This window comes from Mustela lutreola, chromosome 8, assembly GCF_030435805.1.
Source record: "Mustela lutreola isolate mMusLut2 chromosome 8, mMusLut2.pri, whole genome shotgun sequence".
NCBI classification, from domain to species: domain Eukaryota; kingdom Metazoa; phylum Chordata; class Mammalia; order Carnivora; family Mustelidae; genus Mustela; species Mustela lutreola.
This window is the reverse complement of record NC_081297.1, coordinates 47,990,850-48,012,690: the sequence shown is the minus strand read 5'-3', so window position 1 is coordinate 48,012,690 and position 21,841 is coordinate 47,990,850. Positions and strand designations below refer to the sequence as shown.

Below are 21,841 nucleotides of genomic sequence, written 5' to 3'. Positions count from 1 at the left end.
GGGGGGGGGGGTGGTGGAGGCTGTGACTGGGGTAGGGGTGGGGGACAGTCTTCTGTGGCTGACTCAGCCACCAGAGCCGGGAAGGGAGATGGTGGGAAAGTGTCTAGAGTCCATCCTGATGAGATCCGACAAAAACACAGGAATTCCGTGCACAGAAATGCCGCAGGAAGCACAGTGAGTATTTCCAGAAAATACTTACGTGTGGAAACTGGCATTTCCCTTGAAATTTTCCCAAGGGCGGCTGCATTCCCCGAATGAAGAGGAGAGGGCACACATATATTTGTATATCATTTGCATATATGTGTAGAACTTTCTGTTGCAAGAGATGATGTTGATGTTGCTGCCCCTTCACCAGCAAGAACAGGCCCCAGTCCCTTCCCCTCAGTGAGCCTGGTTTTCCTCACCTGGGAAGTGAGTTACGAGGTCTTGGCCAGCTCTTAACAGATACACAGCCTCTGGCCAGCAGTTCCCAGCATGCCTTGCGTGGTCCAAGGTCTGTTGATTTGCCTCTACCTGGTTCTAGACGGCTGCTGGCGGCAGGGGTCTGAGCGTGCCCAAGATCCTTGCCTTCCTCCCAAGTCTGCTGGTGGGTCAGTTTTGTACACATATATTATGGTCGGTCGTTCCCCTACCCACGGTGGAAGTTACCCACCGTCTGCTGGGGTCCAGAAGCAGGGACTTGCAGTAGCCTAATGCCGTGTCTCAGTGCCTGTACCATCCCCCTCACTTCATCTTACCATGAGGCATTTTATTATCTCACATCATCACCAGAAGGAGAAGGGTGAGCGGGTATAGTAAGATGCTTAGACCACATTCGTATCACTCTTCCTACAGTGTAGTGTTATAACTTTTATTTTTAGTTATTGTTCTTCATCTCTTCCTGTGTCTGATTTATAAAGTAAACTTTATCATAGGTATGTGTGCATAGGGAAAAAAACAGTATATATGGGGCTTGGTCCTATCTGCAATTTTTAGCATCTACTGGGGGGTCTTGGAATGTATTCCTGTGGATGGGGGTGGGGGGACAACTGCATACATAGGTTATTCTTGTCACCCTGAAGGAGGTAACTTCTGGGTTTTTCTCTTTCAAAAGCCTCATGTCTCTTGGCTTTTCCTGACTCTGATTCCCCTGTACCCAAAGTAAGTAGCTGGGGCTGGGGCAGGAGTTGGAGAGGCCATATGGGAGAGGGTAGGATGGCTGTCCTATATGACTGTACAGGGTGTGAGTGATGCCCAGGCCTTGGCTTGAGGGGTGAGGTCCTCGGCCGCGGGGCTGCCAGTGTCCTGTGGAGGGAACCAGGACCCATCACCAGTGGCCCTCAGGCGGGTTGTGCATTGGGGGTGCGCAGGGCACGTGACTGATCTCTTTCCCTCCAGCTGTCCTCCAAGACAGAGAGACGAGCTGTTCACTCTGCCTGGGGTGTTCCCTCTGCCTTAGCCCCTGACGATTTTGTACTGTTTTTTCTAATGGGGGAGCTAGAGATTGGCCTGGGAGCACCCTTGACCTAGAAGGGCTTCTTTGCAGGAGGTGGCTATTCAAGGAGGTTAAATAAGGAGAGGAACCTCAGAGCTGCATAGCAGCAAGAAATAGGACAGGGAGAGGAAGCTTCTGCATTGCTCTTTTTATCCCAAGGGCCTCTTATTTGACTGTCCCTTCACTGTACCTGGAGAAGAAATTCTCCAGACATCAGAGAAGCCTCTGGGGGTCCCTAAGTGGCTCAGAGGGTTAAGCCTCTGCTTTCGGCTCAGGTCATGATCTCAAGGTCCTGGGATCGAACCCCGCATCGGGCTCTCTGTTCAGCAGGGAGCCTGCTTCCCCATCTTTCTCCGCCTGCCTCTCTGCCTACTTGTGATCTCTCTCTCTGTGTCAAATAAATAAAATATTAAAAAAACAACAACAACAAACAGAGAAGCCTCTGGCAAGAAAAGGGGCATCCCTCAGGGGCTTATGTTAGCATCAGAGACTCTTTTAAATCACCCCCCCTTTTTTTTTCAATGAAGCAAATGAGACAGATCATCTCAGATAATAACCACAATAGTCTATCGTGGTCCCAAATCCCCAGTGGGGAGCTAGACCTCACACACAGCATATGGGCACACCAGGAGCTCCCTGGCATTCCCCAAGCATCTGGCACACACTCTGAGGACAGTCTTTAGGTATCTAACAGCGAGGTGACTCTAACCTCAACCGCAGGGGACTCAATGCTCAAAAGCTCAGAATGTGAGAGATTGGCTTATTTTCACAACTGCCTCATTAGGATGCCAACAGAGGTGCAAATCGTTGAGGCTAGATTCAGCAGAGCAGAAAAGTCCATGATTTACGAGGTGCGCAGTCAGCTGGCCGCTGCACCGGACACGTGTTCCTGGCCACAATGCAAAGACAAAGGAGCTGTTTGGGCCCATGTGATGGTGTAGACATCCTACCCAGGGGTGTTTCTCTGTGTGGCCTGTCCTCGGGGGGAGATGTAAGGATGTGGCACAGGACCGAGGTCAGGAGTCTGCATCCTACGCACTTGAGCAGGGGGCCGGGCTGGGGTGGGGGTAGGGGCAGGGAAGGAGCTCTTTGCTGGGGGGCAGATCTTGGAGTGCAGAAAGAGCACCTGAATAGGAACAGGGTAGAGGGCCTGAGTTCTCTGTTCCGGCTTCACTCACCCTGGGGTGAGCGTTTGTTCTTTCTTTGAGCCTCGATTGCCTTACCTGTGACATGGGCATATAATTCCTTTTCTGCCTTCCTCACACATGGGCTGTGGGCCCGAAGGGGTTGTAGAATCGTAGGGATAGCTTCAATTCTTTTTGTAAATAACCAAGTCTCAGTCACAGAGGCTCTGTCGACCTCCTCCTGTCCACAGGAGAGAGCCAAGAAGGGCCCGTTTCCTTAAATTTTTGTTCTGTCGTGGACTAAAGCTTTTGTAGCTACAATAGCAATGAATGATCAGAAAAAAGAAACAGTGAAAGCAAGGACATACAAAATATGTACAAAATGTGCGCCCCCCTCCCCATTTTTATTTGATTCAACAGATGTGATGTATTACTCAGGTCAACTGCTGTAGGATTTTCCCAGTGCCTTTCATTTGCATACTCATTATCACAGAGTGACACTGGCCAGGGGACCACGCTGTTGAAGACTGCCTCTCTCTGTCCATACAAGGTATGGCTCCGTGTCCACTGTAAGACCAGAAACTGTCTGAAAATGTTGGGAATGGATTGGGGGTCCCTCCTCTTTGCAGTCTGTGCCCGGCCTGGCATCTGCTTAGAGCTGGGGTTTCCTGGCCACTTTGTCTGCTCCTGACACTGGTGCAAAGGTCTCCTTGCACAGGACAAAGCCGGGAGGGATGCTTCTGATACATGGCCAGTGTCCTCCTAGGTAAATGGTTAGTGGAGAAGCTGAGTGGGAAGGGCACTGGAGTCCTGTCCTTCGAGGTGTGAACCCTGGCTCCTGACATTTACTTAATGGAGTGGCAAGTCACTTAAAATCCTTGAGTCTAATTTTTCTCATCTGTAAAACTTGGTTAGAAGGGCAGTTGGGAGGACTGACGGTGACAGTGGTGGGGTCATGGAAGCTGCTTAGTAAGTGGTACTTTGATGACCTCTGTTAGAAGCTTGGGGAGGAAAACTATGAATCGTATTATGAACAGAGAGATGCTATAGGAAGTTATCACACACTGGGAGCAATTTTAAGACTTCAGTGTCCACATTCGGAGGCCCTTGAGATCAATCAAATAAGGGGGTTGCATTAGAAAAATTTCCATCTTTTTCTTTAGTTCAAAAATTGAGTGGATTTGCCTTTGTTGGAATATTACCCACTTTTACCACAAGGTGGCAGCAAAGCACAACCCACTGCCCAGCTCACTCATTCAGCCGCCCGATTAATTCTCTTCAGGAGCAGGATCCAGTGGTGAAGTGAGGAGCCCTAAGGACTCGGGGTTTCTGCCCCTTCTACAACACGGGAGTCTGAGGAAAGACAGGAACCAGAACCACTCAAGGCTACATAGTTCTATCCTGGAAATCCTGGTTTCCTGATTCCCAGGCTGGGATCCTTCAGCCCTATTTGCCTCCCTCTCTCCTGCGAGGTTGTCTTGGGTAGTGTGGCACCCCAGCATGGGGGACGCTGACTTACTCTCTGAAATCTAGAAGTGACACTTTCCTAGCTGGTACCTAATTCAGCTGCTACGAGGAAGCCCTTGGCAGCTAGGAAACGTGTTCATCTCTCTGGTCCTTTCATGCCTGTTTTTCTCACTGGCCCAGTATGACGACTAAAGAGACTCTGGCATTGCTTTTTTAAAATGTAAAGTCTGGGGCTCTGGGGCCCATTGGGGGTGGGCCTCACAGGTGGGCACTATAATCCTATGAGATGTAATTTTAAAAGGCCCCGAAAGCCTCTCTGTCTCAAAAATATCTTCTACTCTTTATATGACTGGTCACCTAATTGGGCCTACTGACATAAAGGGAGCATAAATTCATTTTGGCTAACAAGAGTTTTAGAAAAGCTTAATTTAAATTTAAATTTAAATTCTCACAGGAAGTCATTCACACCTTAGTGTGAATTATTTAATCAGGTTCTTGCTTCAGTAACAAACACCTAGCTGTAATCAGCTACATTGACCTGGAAGTATTGATGGATAGGGGGAATGAACAAAGGATAGCTGCGAGGCAAAAAAGATTTTGGAGAATGGGTCAGTACGGTGTTCGGTGTTCCTGCATGGGGGCTGGGTGGGGCAAAGGGGAAGATGTGCCTTTTCAGAGAAGAGCAACAAAACCAATTTTTTTCTACTTCATAATTTTTCTTGGAGCTGCTTAATACCTCGTACCTTGTTCTTAGCATGAACCATTCTTCCTCAGGATGGCCCAAGTTGATGGATAGTGACAATGATTTCTGCCTGTTTTCTTCTCAAGTCTTGGAAGGGCATTTGTTAACTTTGTCTTATTATCGTTCTCGTGTTCCAAAGGGACAAACACTCGGCAGAGATGGTTTACTTTATTTTGAATGTGATTCTTTTTTTTTTTTTTTTTTAAGATTTTTTATTTATTTGCCAGAGAGAGAGAGAGAGAGAGAGTACACACAGCAGGCAGAGAGGCAGGCAGAGGCTATGAGAGAAGCAGGCTCCCCGCTGAGGAAGGAGCCTGATGCGGGACTCGATCCCAAGACCCTGGGATCACGACCTGAGCCGAAGGCAGCGGCTTAACCAACTGAGCCACCCAGGCGTCCCTTGAATGTGATTCTTAAGTGACTTTTCCCAGCTGGGGACTGCTGTCCTGACTTACCCTATGTGTCTGACCAGTCCTCATCTGGATCCTCTATCCTCTTCATCCCCTGTGTTGTGCCTTTATCTTTCAGTCTCCAGGGATTTTTTTTTTTTTTTTTTTTTAATGCTTTAGGACTCTCTGGGTGTTTTTGGCTGAACTAATGTTATTTGATCTTCTCTCCCAAGTCAGAGCCTGTACTGAGGTGAGGCCTGGAAACCCTCTTCTTTCCTTTTAAGGGTTTGCTTTGTCCCCTCTCTAGTAGCTCTCACTTGTGGATCTAACTCCATACCCCTGTTGTCTATAGAAGTCCTCCTCCAGTACAAAGGTCCTATTTTTTTAAAAAGATTTTATTCATTTTTTTCCACAAAGAGACACAGTGAGAGAGGGAACACAAGCAAGGTGAGTGGGAGAGGGAGGAGCAGACTCCTCTCACTGAGCAGGGAGCGCCAGGCGGGACCCTGGGATCATGACTTGAGCTGAAGGCTGACACTTAATGACCAAGCCACCCAGGGCGCCCCCCCCCCCCCCCGCCACGCGCCAAGTTCCTATTTTAATACTGTAATCCATCCGTGGGTCAGGGCAAAGAGGAGCCTTGTGGTCTGTCAGTGAGAGTGCAGAAGGAGGAAATGGGAGCAGCAGTGGTGACTTTATCTCACGACCAAGCTGGCATTTAAGTTTCTGTACATTGGAAGGGGGCTAGACTCACCCATGGGCCGGGGGAGGGGCTACCTAAGCCCTGGGTGTGCAGCGCTTTTGTTAATGGGCTGAATATCCTAAAGAGAGGTAGAAACAGCCAGCATGCAGAACAGGAGGTGTGGGAGCCTCCACTCTGCCTGCTCGAAGGAGAAGGGGTAGTGCATATTCTGGTGAGGTGAGGTGAGGTGAGGTGGGGAGAGCTCTGTTTCCTGGAATCGGACTCTGTGCATCACGTTTGTCTCAATTATGTTTCCAATAGGGAGACTTACTGTCTGGTGTCCGTCGTCGGTAGATGTGGGGGCTGGAGAGTACTTCAAGTTTCTCCAGCCGGTGCAGCGGTCATTCTCAGAGTAGCCACTAGGTGGCAGGCCTCAGACTTAGGTCAAGGCTGATGAAGCTTGGGGGTGGGGGATGGATATGTGGGAATGAACCCTAATTGGGACAGCTTCTGAAGGCTGTGGCAGAAACAGAGGCTGCCTCCTCCCTGTGCCTCCCCTTCCCTGTGCCTCCCAAGCTGCCATCTTCTCTGCTGGGCGCCTAAGCTCACTGTCTTCCAAGAGCGGGACATGGTGGACCTGCTTCTTCCCCATTCTCTGCGTTCCCACCCTCCCCCTTAGGTGTTGAGGACTTAGGGTTGGATGAAGGTGGTGGTGAAGTAGTGGAGGTTGTTCTTCCCATCCCCTCCCAACACACACACACACAGCTTATGGTTCCTGACATGAAAGCCCTTTGTTCAGGCCCAGGCTGCCCTGTTGCCAGAGCCTTGTGGGAACTCAGGCTTGTCTGCAGAGTGACTGGAGCACATGGATCCTGACATATAGACCAGGAGCTCCTCACCCCTTAGGTAGCTCTGGCACAGAAGTGCCATGGTCCCTTCACCTGAGGGTGACCCAGGGCTCTTTGAGATCACCTGCCATTAGGCCACTCCAGAGCAGACAGCCACAGCTGCCCCATCACCCGAAGGGGCTGGGACAGAAGCATGTCTGCACACTGGGGTCAGAGGGTTTGGATAGCTCTTCTGGGACCCACTGGAGCCAGTGGTCTTAGTTCTTTTGTCCTCCTGAGGAGTATGTGACACGCTCACATATTTCTTTCTTAATGGGCAGAAGGCAGGGAAGCAGAGCATCCCCCCGTGGAGGGTGTCAGAATCCTGGGGGACTGGGTAAGGAGTGGGCTTGTGGGGCTCCAACAAGCCCCCAGACTCTGGCTTTGGCCCATTCCTGCCTGTGACCAATATGCAGCCTTCATTTCCAGTGCATTAAATGCATTTGAATTTTATTAAATATATCGTCCATCTTTTCTGTTGGAAACATAATACAGGCTCACTGATGAACATTTGGGGAAAAAAAATTAAAACCAAAGACGAAAATAAAATTCCTCTATTCCTCTATCTCAGCCTTCCATTCGGATGGAACTCCTGTATTTCCTTCTAGTCTTTTTTGACATCCATATATGTATATATATTGAGTGTGTGTATAGTTTTGATAGATATATATGTCATATATATATTTATAATTGGGACCATATGTATGCAAAGTTTTCCTTGTTTTAAAAATGAACAGCCTCAGTGTCTCTCACAGCATTTAAAAGTCTTCCAAAGCGCCCTTCCAAGAGCTGCAGAGGATGCCAGTACCTGGAGATTCTTTAATAGATATTGTTAAACGCTTGGTTGTTTCCATTTTTTGCAATGATAAATGTTTCTACATTAACCTTTATCCATAAGTCTGTTTCCTGTGGAGAAATCCTCTGTGTGGAATTACTGGGTCTATGATATGCACATTCCAGGGGCTTTGGCCACAGGTTACCACACAGTCTTCACCATGGTCCCAGCAGGGTATGAGGGGAGAGGGTGGGTGGAGTGTCTCCAGCTGAGGAGGGAGGAGGCATCTGTGTGGATAGGGGCACATGTTTGCTGAGTCCCAGCTGGAGCTTGGCCTGTGGCCGAGGCTGTCTTCCCAGCACTCATTATGGCCCCCAAGACATTTGGATTCCTTTCTCCTAGGTCCGGCATGAGAACAAGTGTGTGGCTCTGGAAAGGTGTCCCTGCTTCCATCAAGGCAGAGAGTACGCCCCAGGAGAAACCGTGAAAATTGACTGCAACACTTGGTAAGGCCTGGGAGAGGCTTTCCTGGGTGGGGACTGGAGCCCTTGGGGTGGGGTTAGTGAGAGTGGGGATGTGGGGGCCGACACGGCCACAGGGTCTTTGGCACTTGCCTCTGACACCCTGTGGGAACATGGTTATTCTTTTCCATTTCTCTGTGCCTCTTTTTTCTCTATCTGTAAAGTGGGGGAGAATCTTTATTCTCCCCTGTGCTCACCCTACACAGACAGTCTCCTGGAGAGTAGCGTTCCCAAGAAGGACCGTGGCCCTTATGGGTCATTGCACGTGTGGCCAAGCTGCCAAAAGGCATGGGCTTTGGAGGTTCCCTCTCTGGCCTCATAATGTCCCCTCAGCATACTGTAAATGTCCTTGTAATGGCATGGTTTACCAAGGACCTTCTGAGTGTAGCTGGTTTTCTTCTTTCCTCTCTGTGGCTACCCTTCACTGGCCCTTTGCTCTGCTCACTCACCATGCTGTGACGTCTGGGCTGTGCACAGCTTCAGGGGAAGGCCTGTGTGGACAGAGGCAGCCAGGGCTGGGACCTGGAAGGAGCTTAGCTGTCTCTTGGGTCAGAGCTTGCCACCTCTGATGCACAGAGTTGGCTTCCTGATGTCAGCTCTGGTTACTGGGTGGTGGGGGGATGGGGCACTGTGATAGTGGGCAAATCACTGTAGATTTAAATATAGCTATGTACACACAAAACCTCTCCTGGCAGAAGTTGATGGTCAATCACTATTTTCCCAGCTCAGAACTTTCCTGCTGTTGTGTCTCATTCTCCCCATTCACCTGAGAGGGCCCTCAACCTCAGTGTACCTCTTCTGTAGAGACCCCATGGCCGCTCTCAGGCATCTTCCAGGGAGGCTGAACTTTGGCAAATCCACAGCAGGCGGTCCTCAGAGCGTCTCTCCCTGGCTGCCCCAACCCCGTGGGTGAACTGTTTGCTTCTTTGCCTCCCTTTCCCCTTGTAACAGGAGAGCAGCATGGCTTCCCTCGCTCCTCCTCGGCCCTGTGCTCTAAAAATGTGACTGCTGATGACTGTGAACTGCCTTCCCACACCCACACCTCCCAGGTGTGGCTTCTAGAGGCTTCCTGGAGGGTAGGGGTAGCACCCTAGAGTGATCTGCATTCCTTCACTGATTCTCACTCCCCAATGCCCAGAAGAGCCCCTCACACCACAGCATCCAGCTGGTCATCCTGGCCATTACTCTTCCTAGTGTCTGTCGGGACCGGAAGTGGAACTGCACGGACCACGTGTGCGACGCCACCTGCTCTGCCATTGGCATGGCACACTACCTCACCTTTGACGGGCTCAAATACCTGTTCCCTGGGGAGTGCCAGTACGTTCTGGTGCAGGTGAGAGTGAGGGAGGGCAGGGGTGCTCTCTGTCTTTGGGGGGCGCTGGGAGGTGCTGACTGCCCTTTGGGGGTTTCTGGGTCAGATTCTGCTGTTCTCTCTGTGGAAACAGCTCTGGGGCTAGTTTCTACTGCAGCAATTTTCCAGCCCCTAGAAGAGGGGCCTGAAACTCAGAGCAATGGTCCATTTTCCTTCAGCTGACCCGGAGATTTACAAGAACAGGGCAGAAAGTCCTTTGTTGACTGGGATGGGTGTGGGGGCAAGCCTACCCCCGGCCCAAGTTAGCACCTACATGAATAGCTAAAGCATTGGTTCCTTTTGGCAGACAGCCTCAGTCAGGACATACAGGGGAGAGGGGAGCTCAGGCTAGACTCAGCTCCCTCACCCTCCCTGCTGGTAAGTGGCCCAGGACTGGGGGACAGTTGGAATAATCTCTGGAGTTGGCTTCCCACCCTATGATCCTGTTGTCCAACATTTCCATTTTAAACCTAGTCCAGTTCAGAAGGGGGGGCACAGAAAAGTCGTACTGCCCAGAAAATCCTAGCCGGTGAGTAAGGGGACCCGCCCCTCCATCTCCCTCTCCCCACCATGTGGATTACTGTAAACTTCTCTTACTGGTTGACACCAAAGTGAGTAAGCAAGGAGATAGGAGTGCTTTTCTTATGAGGGATGAGACAACTTGATGCTGTGAAGCTTTAAACAAATGTGGTCTTTCTGTCTCCATTCTTGGGAAGAAGGGTAAGGGCTTGGCGTGGTCTCAAGGGAAGACCACAGACCCATAGGAGCCTCAGCCCTAGAGAGAGAGGCTGTGGGGCCCCATAAACCAGGTAGTGAGCGTGCCTGAGCATGCTTGTCTGCAGAACATACTGGGAGTGGGGCGGAACCGGCAGCAGAGCAGAGCATGCTAGGAGTGGGGCGGAACCGGCAGCAGAGCAGAGCATGCTGGGAGTGGGGCGGAACCGGCAGCAACGTAGAGCATGCTGGGAGTGGGGCAGAACTGGCAACAACACAGAGCATGCTGGGAGTGGGGTGAAATCAGCAGCAGCATAACGCATGCTGGGAGTGGGGCAGAACTGGCAGCATCGTGAGCAGCTGTGGGTGGGCAGGGCATGCTGGGAGCGAGCATTGGCACCAGCTAACCAAGCTTCCATTTCCCATGCCCCAGTGTGGCCCCGGAAAGGCAGGCAGCATGCTGGGGAGACAGACAGGACATGCTCATTGTGACATGATTTTACTGACACTTATGAACCTGGGGTGTATCCCTGTCTAGAGCTGTGCTACAGATTATATCTGGCAGCCTGTCTTTCAGTTATCTGCCTCCCAATGTTAGTAGCAAAAGATGAGGTGACACCAGCTCTAGGGCTCAACCACCCAGCCGATTTCAAACGTGAGCACCCAGACAGCACTCACTGGTTCAGTGCTATGAGAGGCAGCTGGTCAGATCTGCTCCCAGCTTTTCCCCTGCCCAGACAAAGCTTTCCCAAGTGGGCCAGTTTTGGAGTCCCTTTCAAAATGTGTTGCTTCGTGGGTTGCTTCTTTTCCTTCACAGCCAGTCCTGTTGTCCCCTTCTGATACTTTGTCCTGGATCTTCCCCTTTCTCCCTTCTTCCTTTGGGACATGTTGTCAAGACTTGATTCTTTTTGAGCCAAATTTCAGCTGCTTCCAAGAGCCATGAATAAAGCACCTGCACCTTTGTTCCCTCATTTACCTTTCATAATCCCATTAACACAGACCCATTTAACTTAACAATCCCACCATTGGCTGATTCTGTCTTTTAGAGGGACAGAGTGTATGTGTGTGTGTATGGGGGAGGGGGCGTCAGAGAGGTAAGTGACTTGCTCTATGTATCCAATAAGTGGCAGCACAAAGGCTCACACCTTTTTCTGGGTCTGGGACCCCCTTTCCCTCCTATCATACCACAGCAATAACCACCATGGGGCAGTATTTGCCAGAAATGTCCCCTCTTTCCTTAATTTTTATGCAGTTGACCAGCAGGGACCAGCAGTCACTCATCCTCTATCCCCAACCAGAGGGGGTATAGCTCAGTGCCATGGAGCTGTGTCAGATGACCTTTGGTTACATTTCTGGGCTGACAGTCCAGAGGGATTCAGCTGGAATCAAGAGCCACAAAGTGCCTTGTGGTCAAACCGTCCCAGTTAGCTGGGTAAGACTAAGCACTAGCCAGTTCTGGGTAGGGGCCTTTAGGCTGATGTGTTCAGCAAAGCGTACCACAGGCCTTTCCCCTCTCCCCTTCTCCCTCCTTCGCTCCCTTGTGGACGTTGACTCTGGTTCGTATGTCATGGTTGAAGATAACACACCTGTCCCTTCTCCCCCACCCGCATCTCATCCTCTTTCCCTGTCTCTCAATTTCATTCTGTTTCTCTGTCTCACACACACACGTGCATCGCACACACACACCTGTGCATGGACATGGTAATATCTTTTAACATGTATCCTTCAACTGTCTGAGATGATGAGATACCCATCTTCCAATTCGGGGAGAGAGAGCGGAGATAATATTCCTCTCCTGGGACCCGCTTTCCCCAGGACTACTGTGACGGCAACCTTGGGACCTTCCGGATCCTGGTGGGGAGCGAGGGGTGCAGCTACCCTTCAGTGAAATGCAAGAAGCGGGTCACCATCCTGGTGGAAGGAGGAGAGATTGAACTGTTTGACGGGGAGGTGAGTGCCAGCCTTCCCCCCTCCACCCGCATAACCCCGCTGTTCTCCCATCAGCCAATTAAGAGCAGGCATCAAGCATTGTTTAGAGCTTGTGTGGTGGGATATATTGTACGGCCGTTAGAGGGCATGAGGTAGAGCTGTATCATCTGACCTTGACGTGATCTGTGAGAACAAGTTGCAGATGACTGTGGATAACACAATCCCATTTTAATAAAGGGCAGAGGTGTGTGTGGAGAAGAACGTGTAACTGCCAAAGCACAGTGCTTACCTCTGGAGTGTGGAGTGGGGACTGGAGGGCAGGAGGCCTTTCCCTTTCATGTATGCATCTGTAGATGAAATATAGAGATATGAATACACAAACAGCACGCATACACACCAACACACACATATGCATGCATGCGTGCACATGACACAGATACGTCACACACACATACATACATGCACCATACGTGGTATGTATATATCCACACGTGCACATATATAACACACACATTTATACATGCATGTGCATACATAACATACATGTAGCAAGGGATCCACCATACATATGCATATGCACATGCACTTATGACATGTATACATGTGTCATATACCACACACACATGTACATAATATAAACACATGCCACATATGTGCGTGGACACATATTTATCATCTCTACATATCTGTACACATCTATATATCTATCATCTACATGTACATCAGCTATACATGTATATACAACATGCATATATATATACACATGTAATATATACACATGTAGTATATGCACATAACATACACATATATAATACACATACATATTTACATATCCATCATATACTAACATATGTGCACAAATATAAACATTATATGTAACACTCATAAACATCTATTTTAGGAAGTAATGGTGTTTTGGGGGATTTTGACTTTATGTTTTTCAGTTCTTTTTAGATAAAATCTTTCTAAAAGAGCTCAAAAGAGAAGTAATCAGATTCAGTCCTTGTGTACTAAGAGTTTATGAAGTGGTTCTCAGAAGGGTACAGGAGACCCACCTAGAATTCTGTTTAAGATAGTGACCCTAGAGTCTACTAAGATTTTAAGTCATTGGGTCTGGGTGGGACCCCGGAATCTGCATGTGGAATGCCAGGGAGACTGGGCACCACCATTCTGCTTCTGCTGGTCTGGAAAGGGAAGCGTCTTGTACTGGGGAGACCAGCCTCTGGGTTCAGACCTGTCCTGGTACCTTCATTTTGCTCCGTGGCCTCAGCCCGCATCCCTGTCTTCCTGCAAATATGCACCACCGATCTTAGGGGACCTAGGGGCAAATTCCCCATTATTACTGTAGGTCAGCAGTGTCAACTCAGTTTCAGAGGACAGATGACAATGGTGATGTCCGATAGGAGGTGTGCACTTATGATTAGCTCTGCGTGTGGTATGTCACTAAGGAGAGAATGCTTGCAAAGGGACCACAGGCCCTTAGCAATGACTTCAGTTTTACCAATCAGTCAGCCAAACATGCTGAAATGGGCTCTGAGTGTTCAGCACTGGTGACAAGTGTGCTAAGTCAAGGGCTCAGGTCAGAGTCCTTCTGGAAATGGAAATCCATGATTCTGGCCACTAGTGCTGAGCTCCTCAGTGTCCCTTTTCTGTAAGTGGTGGCTCCTGATGGCAGGGACTCTGGGGAGCAGGGTGGGGAGAAGGAAAGGGAAGAGTCTACTGTTCATTTATATAAATGGATAGAATTTTATGTAAATTGCTTAGAAATGCTTCAAATCATGTTCATGTTAAAACCAATTTAGGGGACCACATGCATTTAATGATCAAGTATCAAAAAATTCTTTTTTTTTTTTTTTTTTTGGCACAGTGATGGCTATTTTCCACTAGTTGGCTTCATTGTATTTTTAATCTCCTAATTATAATTTTGCTGCATTCTATGCTGTCATCGGCTAGTCATAAGATTATTGGCCAGTGATAGGGAAGACGGACCCAGAAGTGTCCAGGCAGGGTGCTGGCCTGGAAGGGACATGCTCTGACCGGGTGGGGTGAACAATTTGTGGTTCGGGGGGGGGGCTGCAGCAGCAGGCTGGGGTGTGGGGTAGAGGGAGGAGCACATCCCCCCTGCCTGCTCTCCACTCTCTGTTCTCTCTCACCTTCAGGTGAATGTGAAGAAGCCCATGAAGGATGAGACCCACTTTGAAGTGGTGGAGTCTGGTCATTATGTCATCCTGCTGCTGGGCAAGGCACTCTCCGTGGTCTGGGACCGCCGCCTGAGCATCTCCGTGAGCCTGAAGCGGACATACCAGGTCAAGGGGTCTTCTCTGTTTCCTCTTCGTCTTGTCTGTGACTTACTGTTTGCACCTTCCTCAGCCCACTGGCTTGCCTACCATCATGGGAGAGAGTGGGTGACCCTCATAGCCCAGTGTCCCTCCTGACACACGTAAGACTGTGGATTCCATGTGTGGGGTCAGCTTTGGCTGTTTCTTGAGTCAGCCGCATGTAGGAAGGATGGTGGGGGGCCCCCACCTCTCCCAACCCAGCAAAGAGTTCCTTGACTGGCCATGATAGGCAGGCGGTTTCTATCCACAGAAGAAGGAAGTGAAAGATCAGACAACAGATTTTCTTAAGTTTTCTTAACTTAAAGAGGCAAACCGATCATGCACACTATTAGGAAAACCCTAGGAAATATTCTGGCGTGTGGCCTTGCCGTGGAGCCATCTACCAGCCCAGTGTGAGAGCTATTTGTAGAACTGCTGATATGCTGCTTTTGTGAAAACGATGGTATTTGTGGCCAGGTTCTGACAGTGTGTTGGGACCTTGTTTTTCTGATGAGCGTGGGACAAGTGCTCTGCATACTCTGGTAGCTGATTTAGTCTTGGGGCCTCTCTGACTGCACCGTTCATTTCAGCCGTCCTGAGGTGAGGCTACGTGGCCCTTATTTCTTGTTGTCGCCTATTCTCTTTCTGGAAAGCATTAACAATTCACACATTCATTTATTCACCAAATCCTTACTAAACTCTCATTGCGTCAAGCATTATTCTGGACACTGTGGATACAGTAGGGAAGAAACCACATGTATATCATACAAACATACACACATACATATATAATATATATTGTTACTATTTGGTGTAATATATATTATTATAGATACACATATATGTAACTATATATGTATCTACACATCCATACCTGCGTGTGTGTGTGTGTGTGTGTGTGTGTGTGTGTCTGTGTGTGTGTGTGTATGTTTTACGCCTTGTCTTGGTTTTCTATTGCTGCTGTAACAAACTACCACAAACTTAGTGGCTTAAAACAGCAGCATAAATTTATTACCTTAAGGTTCTGGAGGTCAAAAATATAAAACAGATAGGCAGGGCTGCTTTCTCCTGGAGGCTTTAGGAGAGAAACCATTTCCATGCCTTGTCTAGCTTCTAGGGGCCACCCACATTCCTTGGTTTGTGGTCCCATCCTCCATGTTCAAAACCAAGAACACAGCCTCTTCCAGTCTCCCTCTATGTTCCTATCATCTCCCCCTCCTCACTCTGATGCCTTTGCCGCCCCCTTGTAAGACCCTGTGATTATCCCGAGCCTACCTACATTGTCCAGGACCCCCTCTCCATCCCAAGGTCCTTAACCCAAATACATCTACGAAGTTCCTTTTGCCATGTGTGGATTAGGGCATGAACATCTTTGGGGGGGGGTGTGGTGTTGCCTCTTACAACCCTGGTGGAGATCATATTCTAGTAGGGCTATTATTTTAGCTTGGTTGGTCCGATGAGACCTGAAGGTGACATGAAGAGTCTTCAGGGAAGGGAGGGAGTCATGTAAATATCCAGACAAGAGAGTTCAGGCAGGTGGAATAGCATATGCAAAGGCCCTCCGATGGATGGAGTTTGGAGCATTTAAGCAAGGAGGCCAGTGTGGCTGGAGAGGAGGGACTGGAGTGAGTGGTAGTTTACAAGGACAGGGGCTGTACACTGGAGCCATGAGGCCTTTGTCCAACTGTGAGAACATTCTGCTTACCTGTTCCCCAGTAAGTTCACCCTTGTACCAAACCAAATTCTTCATACTGAAGTGAACTAGAGCAAGTCACATCTCTCTGTGGCAGTCACATCTCTCCTGGCACAGAGAGATGTGACTCTAAATATGTGGCTCTAAATATGTTTCAAGAGCATCACACTTGTTTCTTTTCCAGGCCAGATAGTTCCAGTTCTTTACATAGTCCTTATGCGGTGGTTTCCATTCATTCAGTAACGACTTGTTTGGGACCTGTAGCTGGGCACGTGTGTGCCTGTGGTACGCATGAGGGGTGAACATGGAGACAGATGAGATATGATATGGACTCTGGTGGCATTCAGTATACAACAGAATTCTGGCCAGCCTGTTCTGGACAGACATTCAGTTGCTCAGATAATGGGCTTGCTTGTCTGCAGTAAAATAGGACCAGAACATTCCCTCTTGGGACCTGCACACTCTCATTGACATAATGTTGAAGCAGCTCCCTCTGCTCGGCCTGTTGCTGGGGAGAGAACTGAACTCTGTTTAGATCTAAGATGGGCTGTGTGAGGAAGCCTGGGAGAGACCACGGTGGGGATGCGGCTTTGTCCATCGCCCTGGTCTGCTCCTGGGTCTCTGTCCTCACCCCTCTCCCTGCCGCTGCTTCCTCTGATGAGCCTGCCTCCTCTGCTGCCCTGGGGAGCCCTCCTTTCCCCAAATCAGAGAGTTTGCCCTGAGGTTTAGGGTGCTCATGACCTCCTCTTGTCTGTCAGGAGCGGGTGTGTGGTCTGTGTGGGAATTTTGATGGCATCCAGAACAATGACTTCACCAGCAGCAGCCTCCAGGTGGAAGAGGACCCCGTGGACTTTGGAAATTCTTGGAAAGTGAACCCGCAGTGTGCCGACACCAGCAAAGTATGTCTGGGCTCTCCGCATGGCCTGGACCCCAGCGGCCTGCTTCCCAGAACGTCACCCCACCCCCAGTACTCTCATGGAGGCTGGGGGGGTTGTGGTAGGGTGTGGGGCGGTTTGAATGGCTGGGGTGGCAGGGCTGGCCAGGAGGGTCTCAGGGATCCTTCTGGGTTGATGGTTGGGGGTCTGTCTGTGTCCTCTTGCCCTGCCCATCAGGTGCCCCAGGACTCGCCGCCTGCTGTCTGCCATAACAACCTCATGAAGCAGGCGATGGTGGACTCCTCCTGCAGGATCCTCACCAGTGATATTTTCCAGGACTGCAACAGGCTGGTGAGGGCTGGTGGGGAATAGAGGCAAGAGAGCCCTGAGGGTTCGTCCCATGGCATGGGCCCTTGGAGCATGAGCTTTGCCCTGTGGACGCAACCTCGGAGGCTTAGAAGGGACCTGTATCACGTCAGCTCTCTGGTCCCTTTCTTGGCTTCAGCCTGGGAGACAGAAAGCATGGTGGCTGGTGTAGGAGGAGAGTGACGCCCTGTGAATCATTTCTTCTTCTGCGCAAAGTGTAGCTCTTCTGGGCACCTGTCAGTGTTTCTCCTTGGGCCTTCATCTTAGGGCTTGTCCCCCACCCCTGCCGCCATCCCCCACCCCGCAGGATCTTGTCTCCCGCATGAGAGCCAGGATTTCATCCTCCTGTTCCTGCTGCGTGTCCGGCCTGAGCAGGAACTCTTCTCAGGGCCGATACTCAGGGATTTTTGAGGCCTTGTTGAGACTTCTTTTCGGGTCTTTATCTCAAAGGGTGACAAGCAGTTCCCCCAAGTTGAATTCGTGTTCTGTCTCTGTGTGGGTGCCTGTGTGGGTCCGTGTGTGGTTACGTATATACGTGCACACAGCCACATACATGCACGCTGCTCTGTGGCACCAACGTGGGAACATCTGGCCGAATTCCTGTACTCAGTGCTCCTTCTCCTGTCCTCTGATTTGTGGTCCCTGAGGATATGGCAAAGCTGGTTTGGGGGGATCCCTGGGCATCTGAGCTGGAGGAATGCCCAGAGCCTGGCAGCCAGGGAAATCGGGATTGTTGGAATGTCTTGGGAACAGTGACCCACTTAGTGTCGTTCCAGTCACAACTACCTTGGAGAAGGCCAGTGTGGGCAGCAGTGTGGGGGGTGGGGGCGAGGAAGGGGGAAGCGGTTTCTGTGGCTGAGGGTGGGTGGGGGGTGGGTAGGCTTGGGGGCAGAGTCCGGGGCGCCCAGGCCGGCCTGGCTGTCCGGGGAGTAGCCCCGCAGCGCCGCAGTGAGGCAATGTAAGCAGTCTGATGCGTCTCCTCCTTCGCTTGGCTGAGTGGGGGCAAAGGAGAAAGGTGCCAGCTTGTACGTCTTTGTTTCGTGTAGAGACACGCAAATATCCACGAGGTTGGGAGTGGGTTATGGGAATGGCTGACAGGCTGAGCAGGTATGTGGAAAGATGGATCAAAAAGAATGTTCTGAAAAATTCTAAGGCACATTCCATTCTATGAAAGGCCAGCAGCACTCCTGTATCCAACTCTGCTTATTGGAGTCCAGATTAGAACTTGGGAATTATGCCTCTGTACCTACTCCCTGTTTGGGCCCCTGTCCAGCATGTCTCCTTCCAGCCAGAGGCCCCCATTGCCTGACTCTGGCCCCCAGAACATTCTCTCCCAGACCAAGAGCCCGAGTTCCTAAGTTCTGCCCAGGCCGAGGCCCACCCCAAGGTTCCCTTGCAGGTGGACCCTGAGCCATACCTGGACATTTGCATCTACGACTCCTGCTCTTGCGAGTCCATTGGGGACTGCGCCTGCTTCTGTGACACCATTGCTGCTTACGCCCTTGTGTGTGCCCAGCACGGCAAGGTGGTGGCCTGGAGGACAGCCACATTGTGTCGTGAGTCCTGATGTCCCTCACGATCTTGGACACCCACCCTCCCCACTCATGAGTCTAGACCTTAAAGTGGGGTGCGGGAGGACTCCTTCGTGGGAGAGAAGACAGAGCTCCCGTATGGGGACCGATGGCCGAGGGCTGAGGGGAGTGAGCACATCAAGTGAGTCAGGAGGGACAGGGGGCAGCGACTGAAGACATTAATATCTAGAGAAATTCCAGAAGAGGGAGAAGATGGAGCAGCGATGAAGAGAAGCGGGAAGTCAATGTATTAATTACATTCCGTATCTTTTAATTAGATGCCAACGTGAGCAGGCAACGCACACATTTCTATAGAGTCTTCCTCGGGTGGGGGCAGCTGATTGTTTTTATATTGAAAACTGATTGAGAACGTTTGGTTCCTAGTTGGGTGCTTTATTTATCTTTTTAAAGATTCTTTAATTTGATTCTTTTAAAAGAATATTTATTTGAGAGAAGGAGAGTGAGCACGAGCAGGGGGAAGGAGGGAGAAGGGGAAGCAGACTCCCCACTGAGCAGGAAGCCCAATGCAGGACTCAATACCAGGACCCTGGGGCATTATTTTATCCCAAAGCAGATGCTTAACCAACTGAGCCACCCAGACACCCCTGATTAGGTGCTTAAAACATCAACAGCCTCAAATATTAGTGACTGCCCTGGCTGCTTAGTTCCCCACCATCACCATTGCCTCCCCCAGGGCCATGGACCCCACGGGTCTCTCCACCGTCTCTTTGGGGGACTTGGGTGCAGGCCTGGCTTCTCAGGTTGCACAGACTAAGGTTGTGTTCTGTTTCCACAGCCCAGAACTGTGAGGAGAGGAACCTCCACGAGAATGGGTATGAGTGCGAGTGGCGTTATAACAGCTGTGCCCCTGCCTGTCCCATCACGTGCCAGCACCCTGAGCCACTGGCATGCCCTGTGCAGTGTGTTGAAGGCTGCCATGCACACTGCCCTCCAGGTAAGGCACCTGCCCCGTGGTCGGGACTGGCGGGAAGGCTGGGCTGGGCTGTCAGGAAGGGTTCCTCCCCCAGGGCTCCTCCTCTGCCCTGCCCAGCGCTGCCCTGTCCCTGTCCCTGCCACCCTGGGCTCTGCTTCTAGGTGCCCTTTCATCCAAGCCAGGCCAGCCATGGCTTTGTCAGGCTGAGCTCCTGCACGGGGCTTGTACGCCCCTATTTATAGGTTTTTCACCGAGAGCATGTTCTGATAGAATGTTCTGCAAGGATGGGAAAGTTCTGCTGCACTGTGGCTGCTGTGTCTGAAAAATTGAATTTTCAGTTTTGTTTAATGTCAGCTCACATTTTAATTTAACTAGTGGCCTGTGGCAACTACTTTAGGGGGTAGCACAGATGTGGAGTAATTAGCTATATTCTTTGCTGGCATGAAATGGCCCTTGGAGAGAAGATTTCATTTGTCTTGAGGCTTGGGTGTGGTGAGAGAGGTTGAAGGAATACCCCTTCCTGGTCTGGCAGAGAGATGAATCAAGGCCCAAAGAAGGAAAGTTCCTCCCTCGGTGGTGAGATGCCCCTTGAAGGAGGAAGGCAGAGCGAGCCTCCAGGACCGGTCCCTGTAGTTAAAACCGAGTCTTCCTTGTGTGAAAGGCGAGAGTTTTGGCTGCTAACAAGGGATGTGTCATGCAGGGAAAATCCTAGATGAGCTTTTGCAGACCTGCATCGACCCTGAAGACTGTCCTGTGTGTGAGGTGGCTGGTCGTCGCTTGGCCCCGGGAAAGAAGATTACCTTGAACCCGGATGACCCTGAGCACTGCCAGATTTGGTAATACAGATCCTCTGGTATTGGAAGGAAAGAGTCTTACTGTCTTCTCTGGGTCCTGCTCAGAGGTGGTTGTGTGGGGATGAACTCTGCTATGTGAATTGAGAAGTTGAATGCTGAGTTTGTTTCTAGAGTCTGCTTCTCTTTCTTTAAGGACAGGTCCCATTGCTTTGCAAGAAAACACCTCTTAAGAGGCTGGGGTTTTGGGCCTCTTCTCACTTAAGAAAGGTGGTCCTTATTGCTCCTGGAGGTCACATCTAGCCCAAATACAGGTGCCTCTGGGAGTCAAATTTTTTTTTTTTTTTTTTTTTTTTTTTTTTTTTTTTTTTTTACTCAGAGCCCCAACTGCTCCATGTGACTTAAACCCCTTGGGGCCACAGCTGAGGTCCCCGGATGGGGCTTTCGTGTTTGGGAGGGAAGACACTCATCATGGCACCCCAGGCTCCCACTTGGATTGCCTCTGAGCACTGGCCTTTAGGGAAGTGAGAAGAAGTCCTTAGGGCAGGCTGTGAGCTTTCTGGAGCTCTGCTCCCAAGTTGGGAGCATGTATTCAGACCTCGAGGTATTTAATACCACACCCTGACACTGATGGAACCTTATGGGAACTTGAACTCGAGAACTTAAATTTTCTGGCGAAGGGCTGTGGCCACAGCTGCCAGAATCAGACCCCACCACCGCCATCTGTACAAACAATGGGGAACACTGCCTGGGGTAAATTTTCTAGCAGACACAGGAACCTAGAAAGTCTGTCACTCACACATTGTTGACCAGGGATTGAAGCAATAAATCGTGTGGGCCACAGGGAAGTAGGAATTAACTTCCTGGTAAGATCCTGCCAGCCTACCTTCCCCATGTTGAAACAGAGGCTGTAAGGAATAAAGAAGGGGGTGAACCCAACACTGGTTTGGGGTTCTGAGCCACACAGGCATGAGAGCTTAGAGCCCTCTCCCAACCTCCTTCTGCTGGCCTGTGGGGAGGGGCAGCTGCCAGGGAGCAGACTGTGGCTTCATACAGCTGTGGGTAGTAATTCCAAAGCAGGCTGGGGACATCACCTGGGAGGCAAGCCATGGGGACCCTTCTCAGGGCTCAGGGCACTGTGGCCTCTCAACTTTACTGTGGGTGCTGAAGGCAAGTTGCTTTGAAGGCAGAGTGTACAAGTAGGAGAAGGTCTTTGTGGGTCTGTGGGTTTCTCTCAT

The 21,841-nt window shown here is 50.3% G+C and overlaps 1 protein-coding gene across 1 annotated transcript in view; it reads left to right on the top strand.

Annotated features, from left to right (window-relative positions):
* The window catches only part of VWF (von Willebrand factor), a 135,764-nt gene that overhangs the window by 65,664 nt on the left and 48,259 nt on the right, over window positions 1-21,841 (top strand). The window contains exons 19-27 of the mRNA XM_059184573.1: window positions 7,943-8,046; window positions 9,256-9,394; window positions 11,942-12,076; window positions 14,215-14,361; window positions 16,825-16,965; window positions 17,179-17,292; window positions 18,707-18,863; window positions 19,675-19,833; window positions 20,513-20,648. Coding sequence (XP_059040556.1) covers window positions 7,943-8,046; window positions 9,256-9,394; window positions 11,942-12,076; window positions 14,215-14,361; window positions 16,825-16,965; window positions 17,179-17,292; window positions 18,707-18,863; window positions 19,675-19,833; window positions 20,513-20,648 — 1,232 coding nt within the window. The remainder of the gene's footprint in view (window positions 1-7,942; window positions 8,047-9,255; window positions 9,395-11,941; window positions 12,077-14,214; window positions 14,362-16,824; window positions 16,966-17,178; window positions 17,293-18,706; window positions 18,864-19,674; window positions 19,834-20,512; window positions 20,649-21,841) is intronic.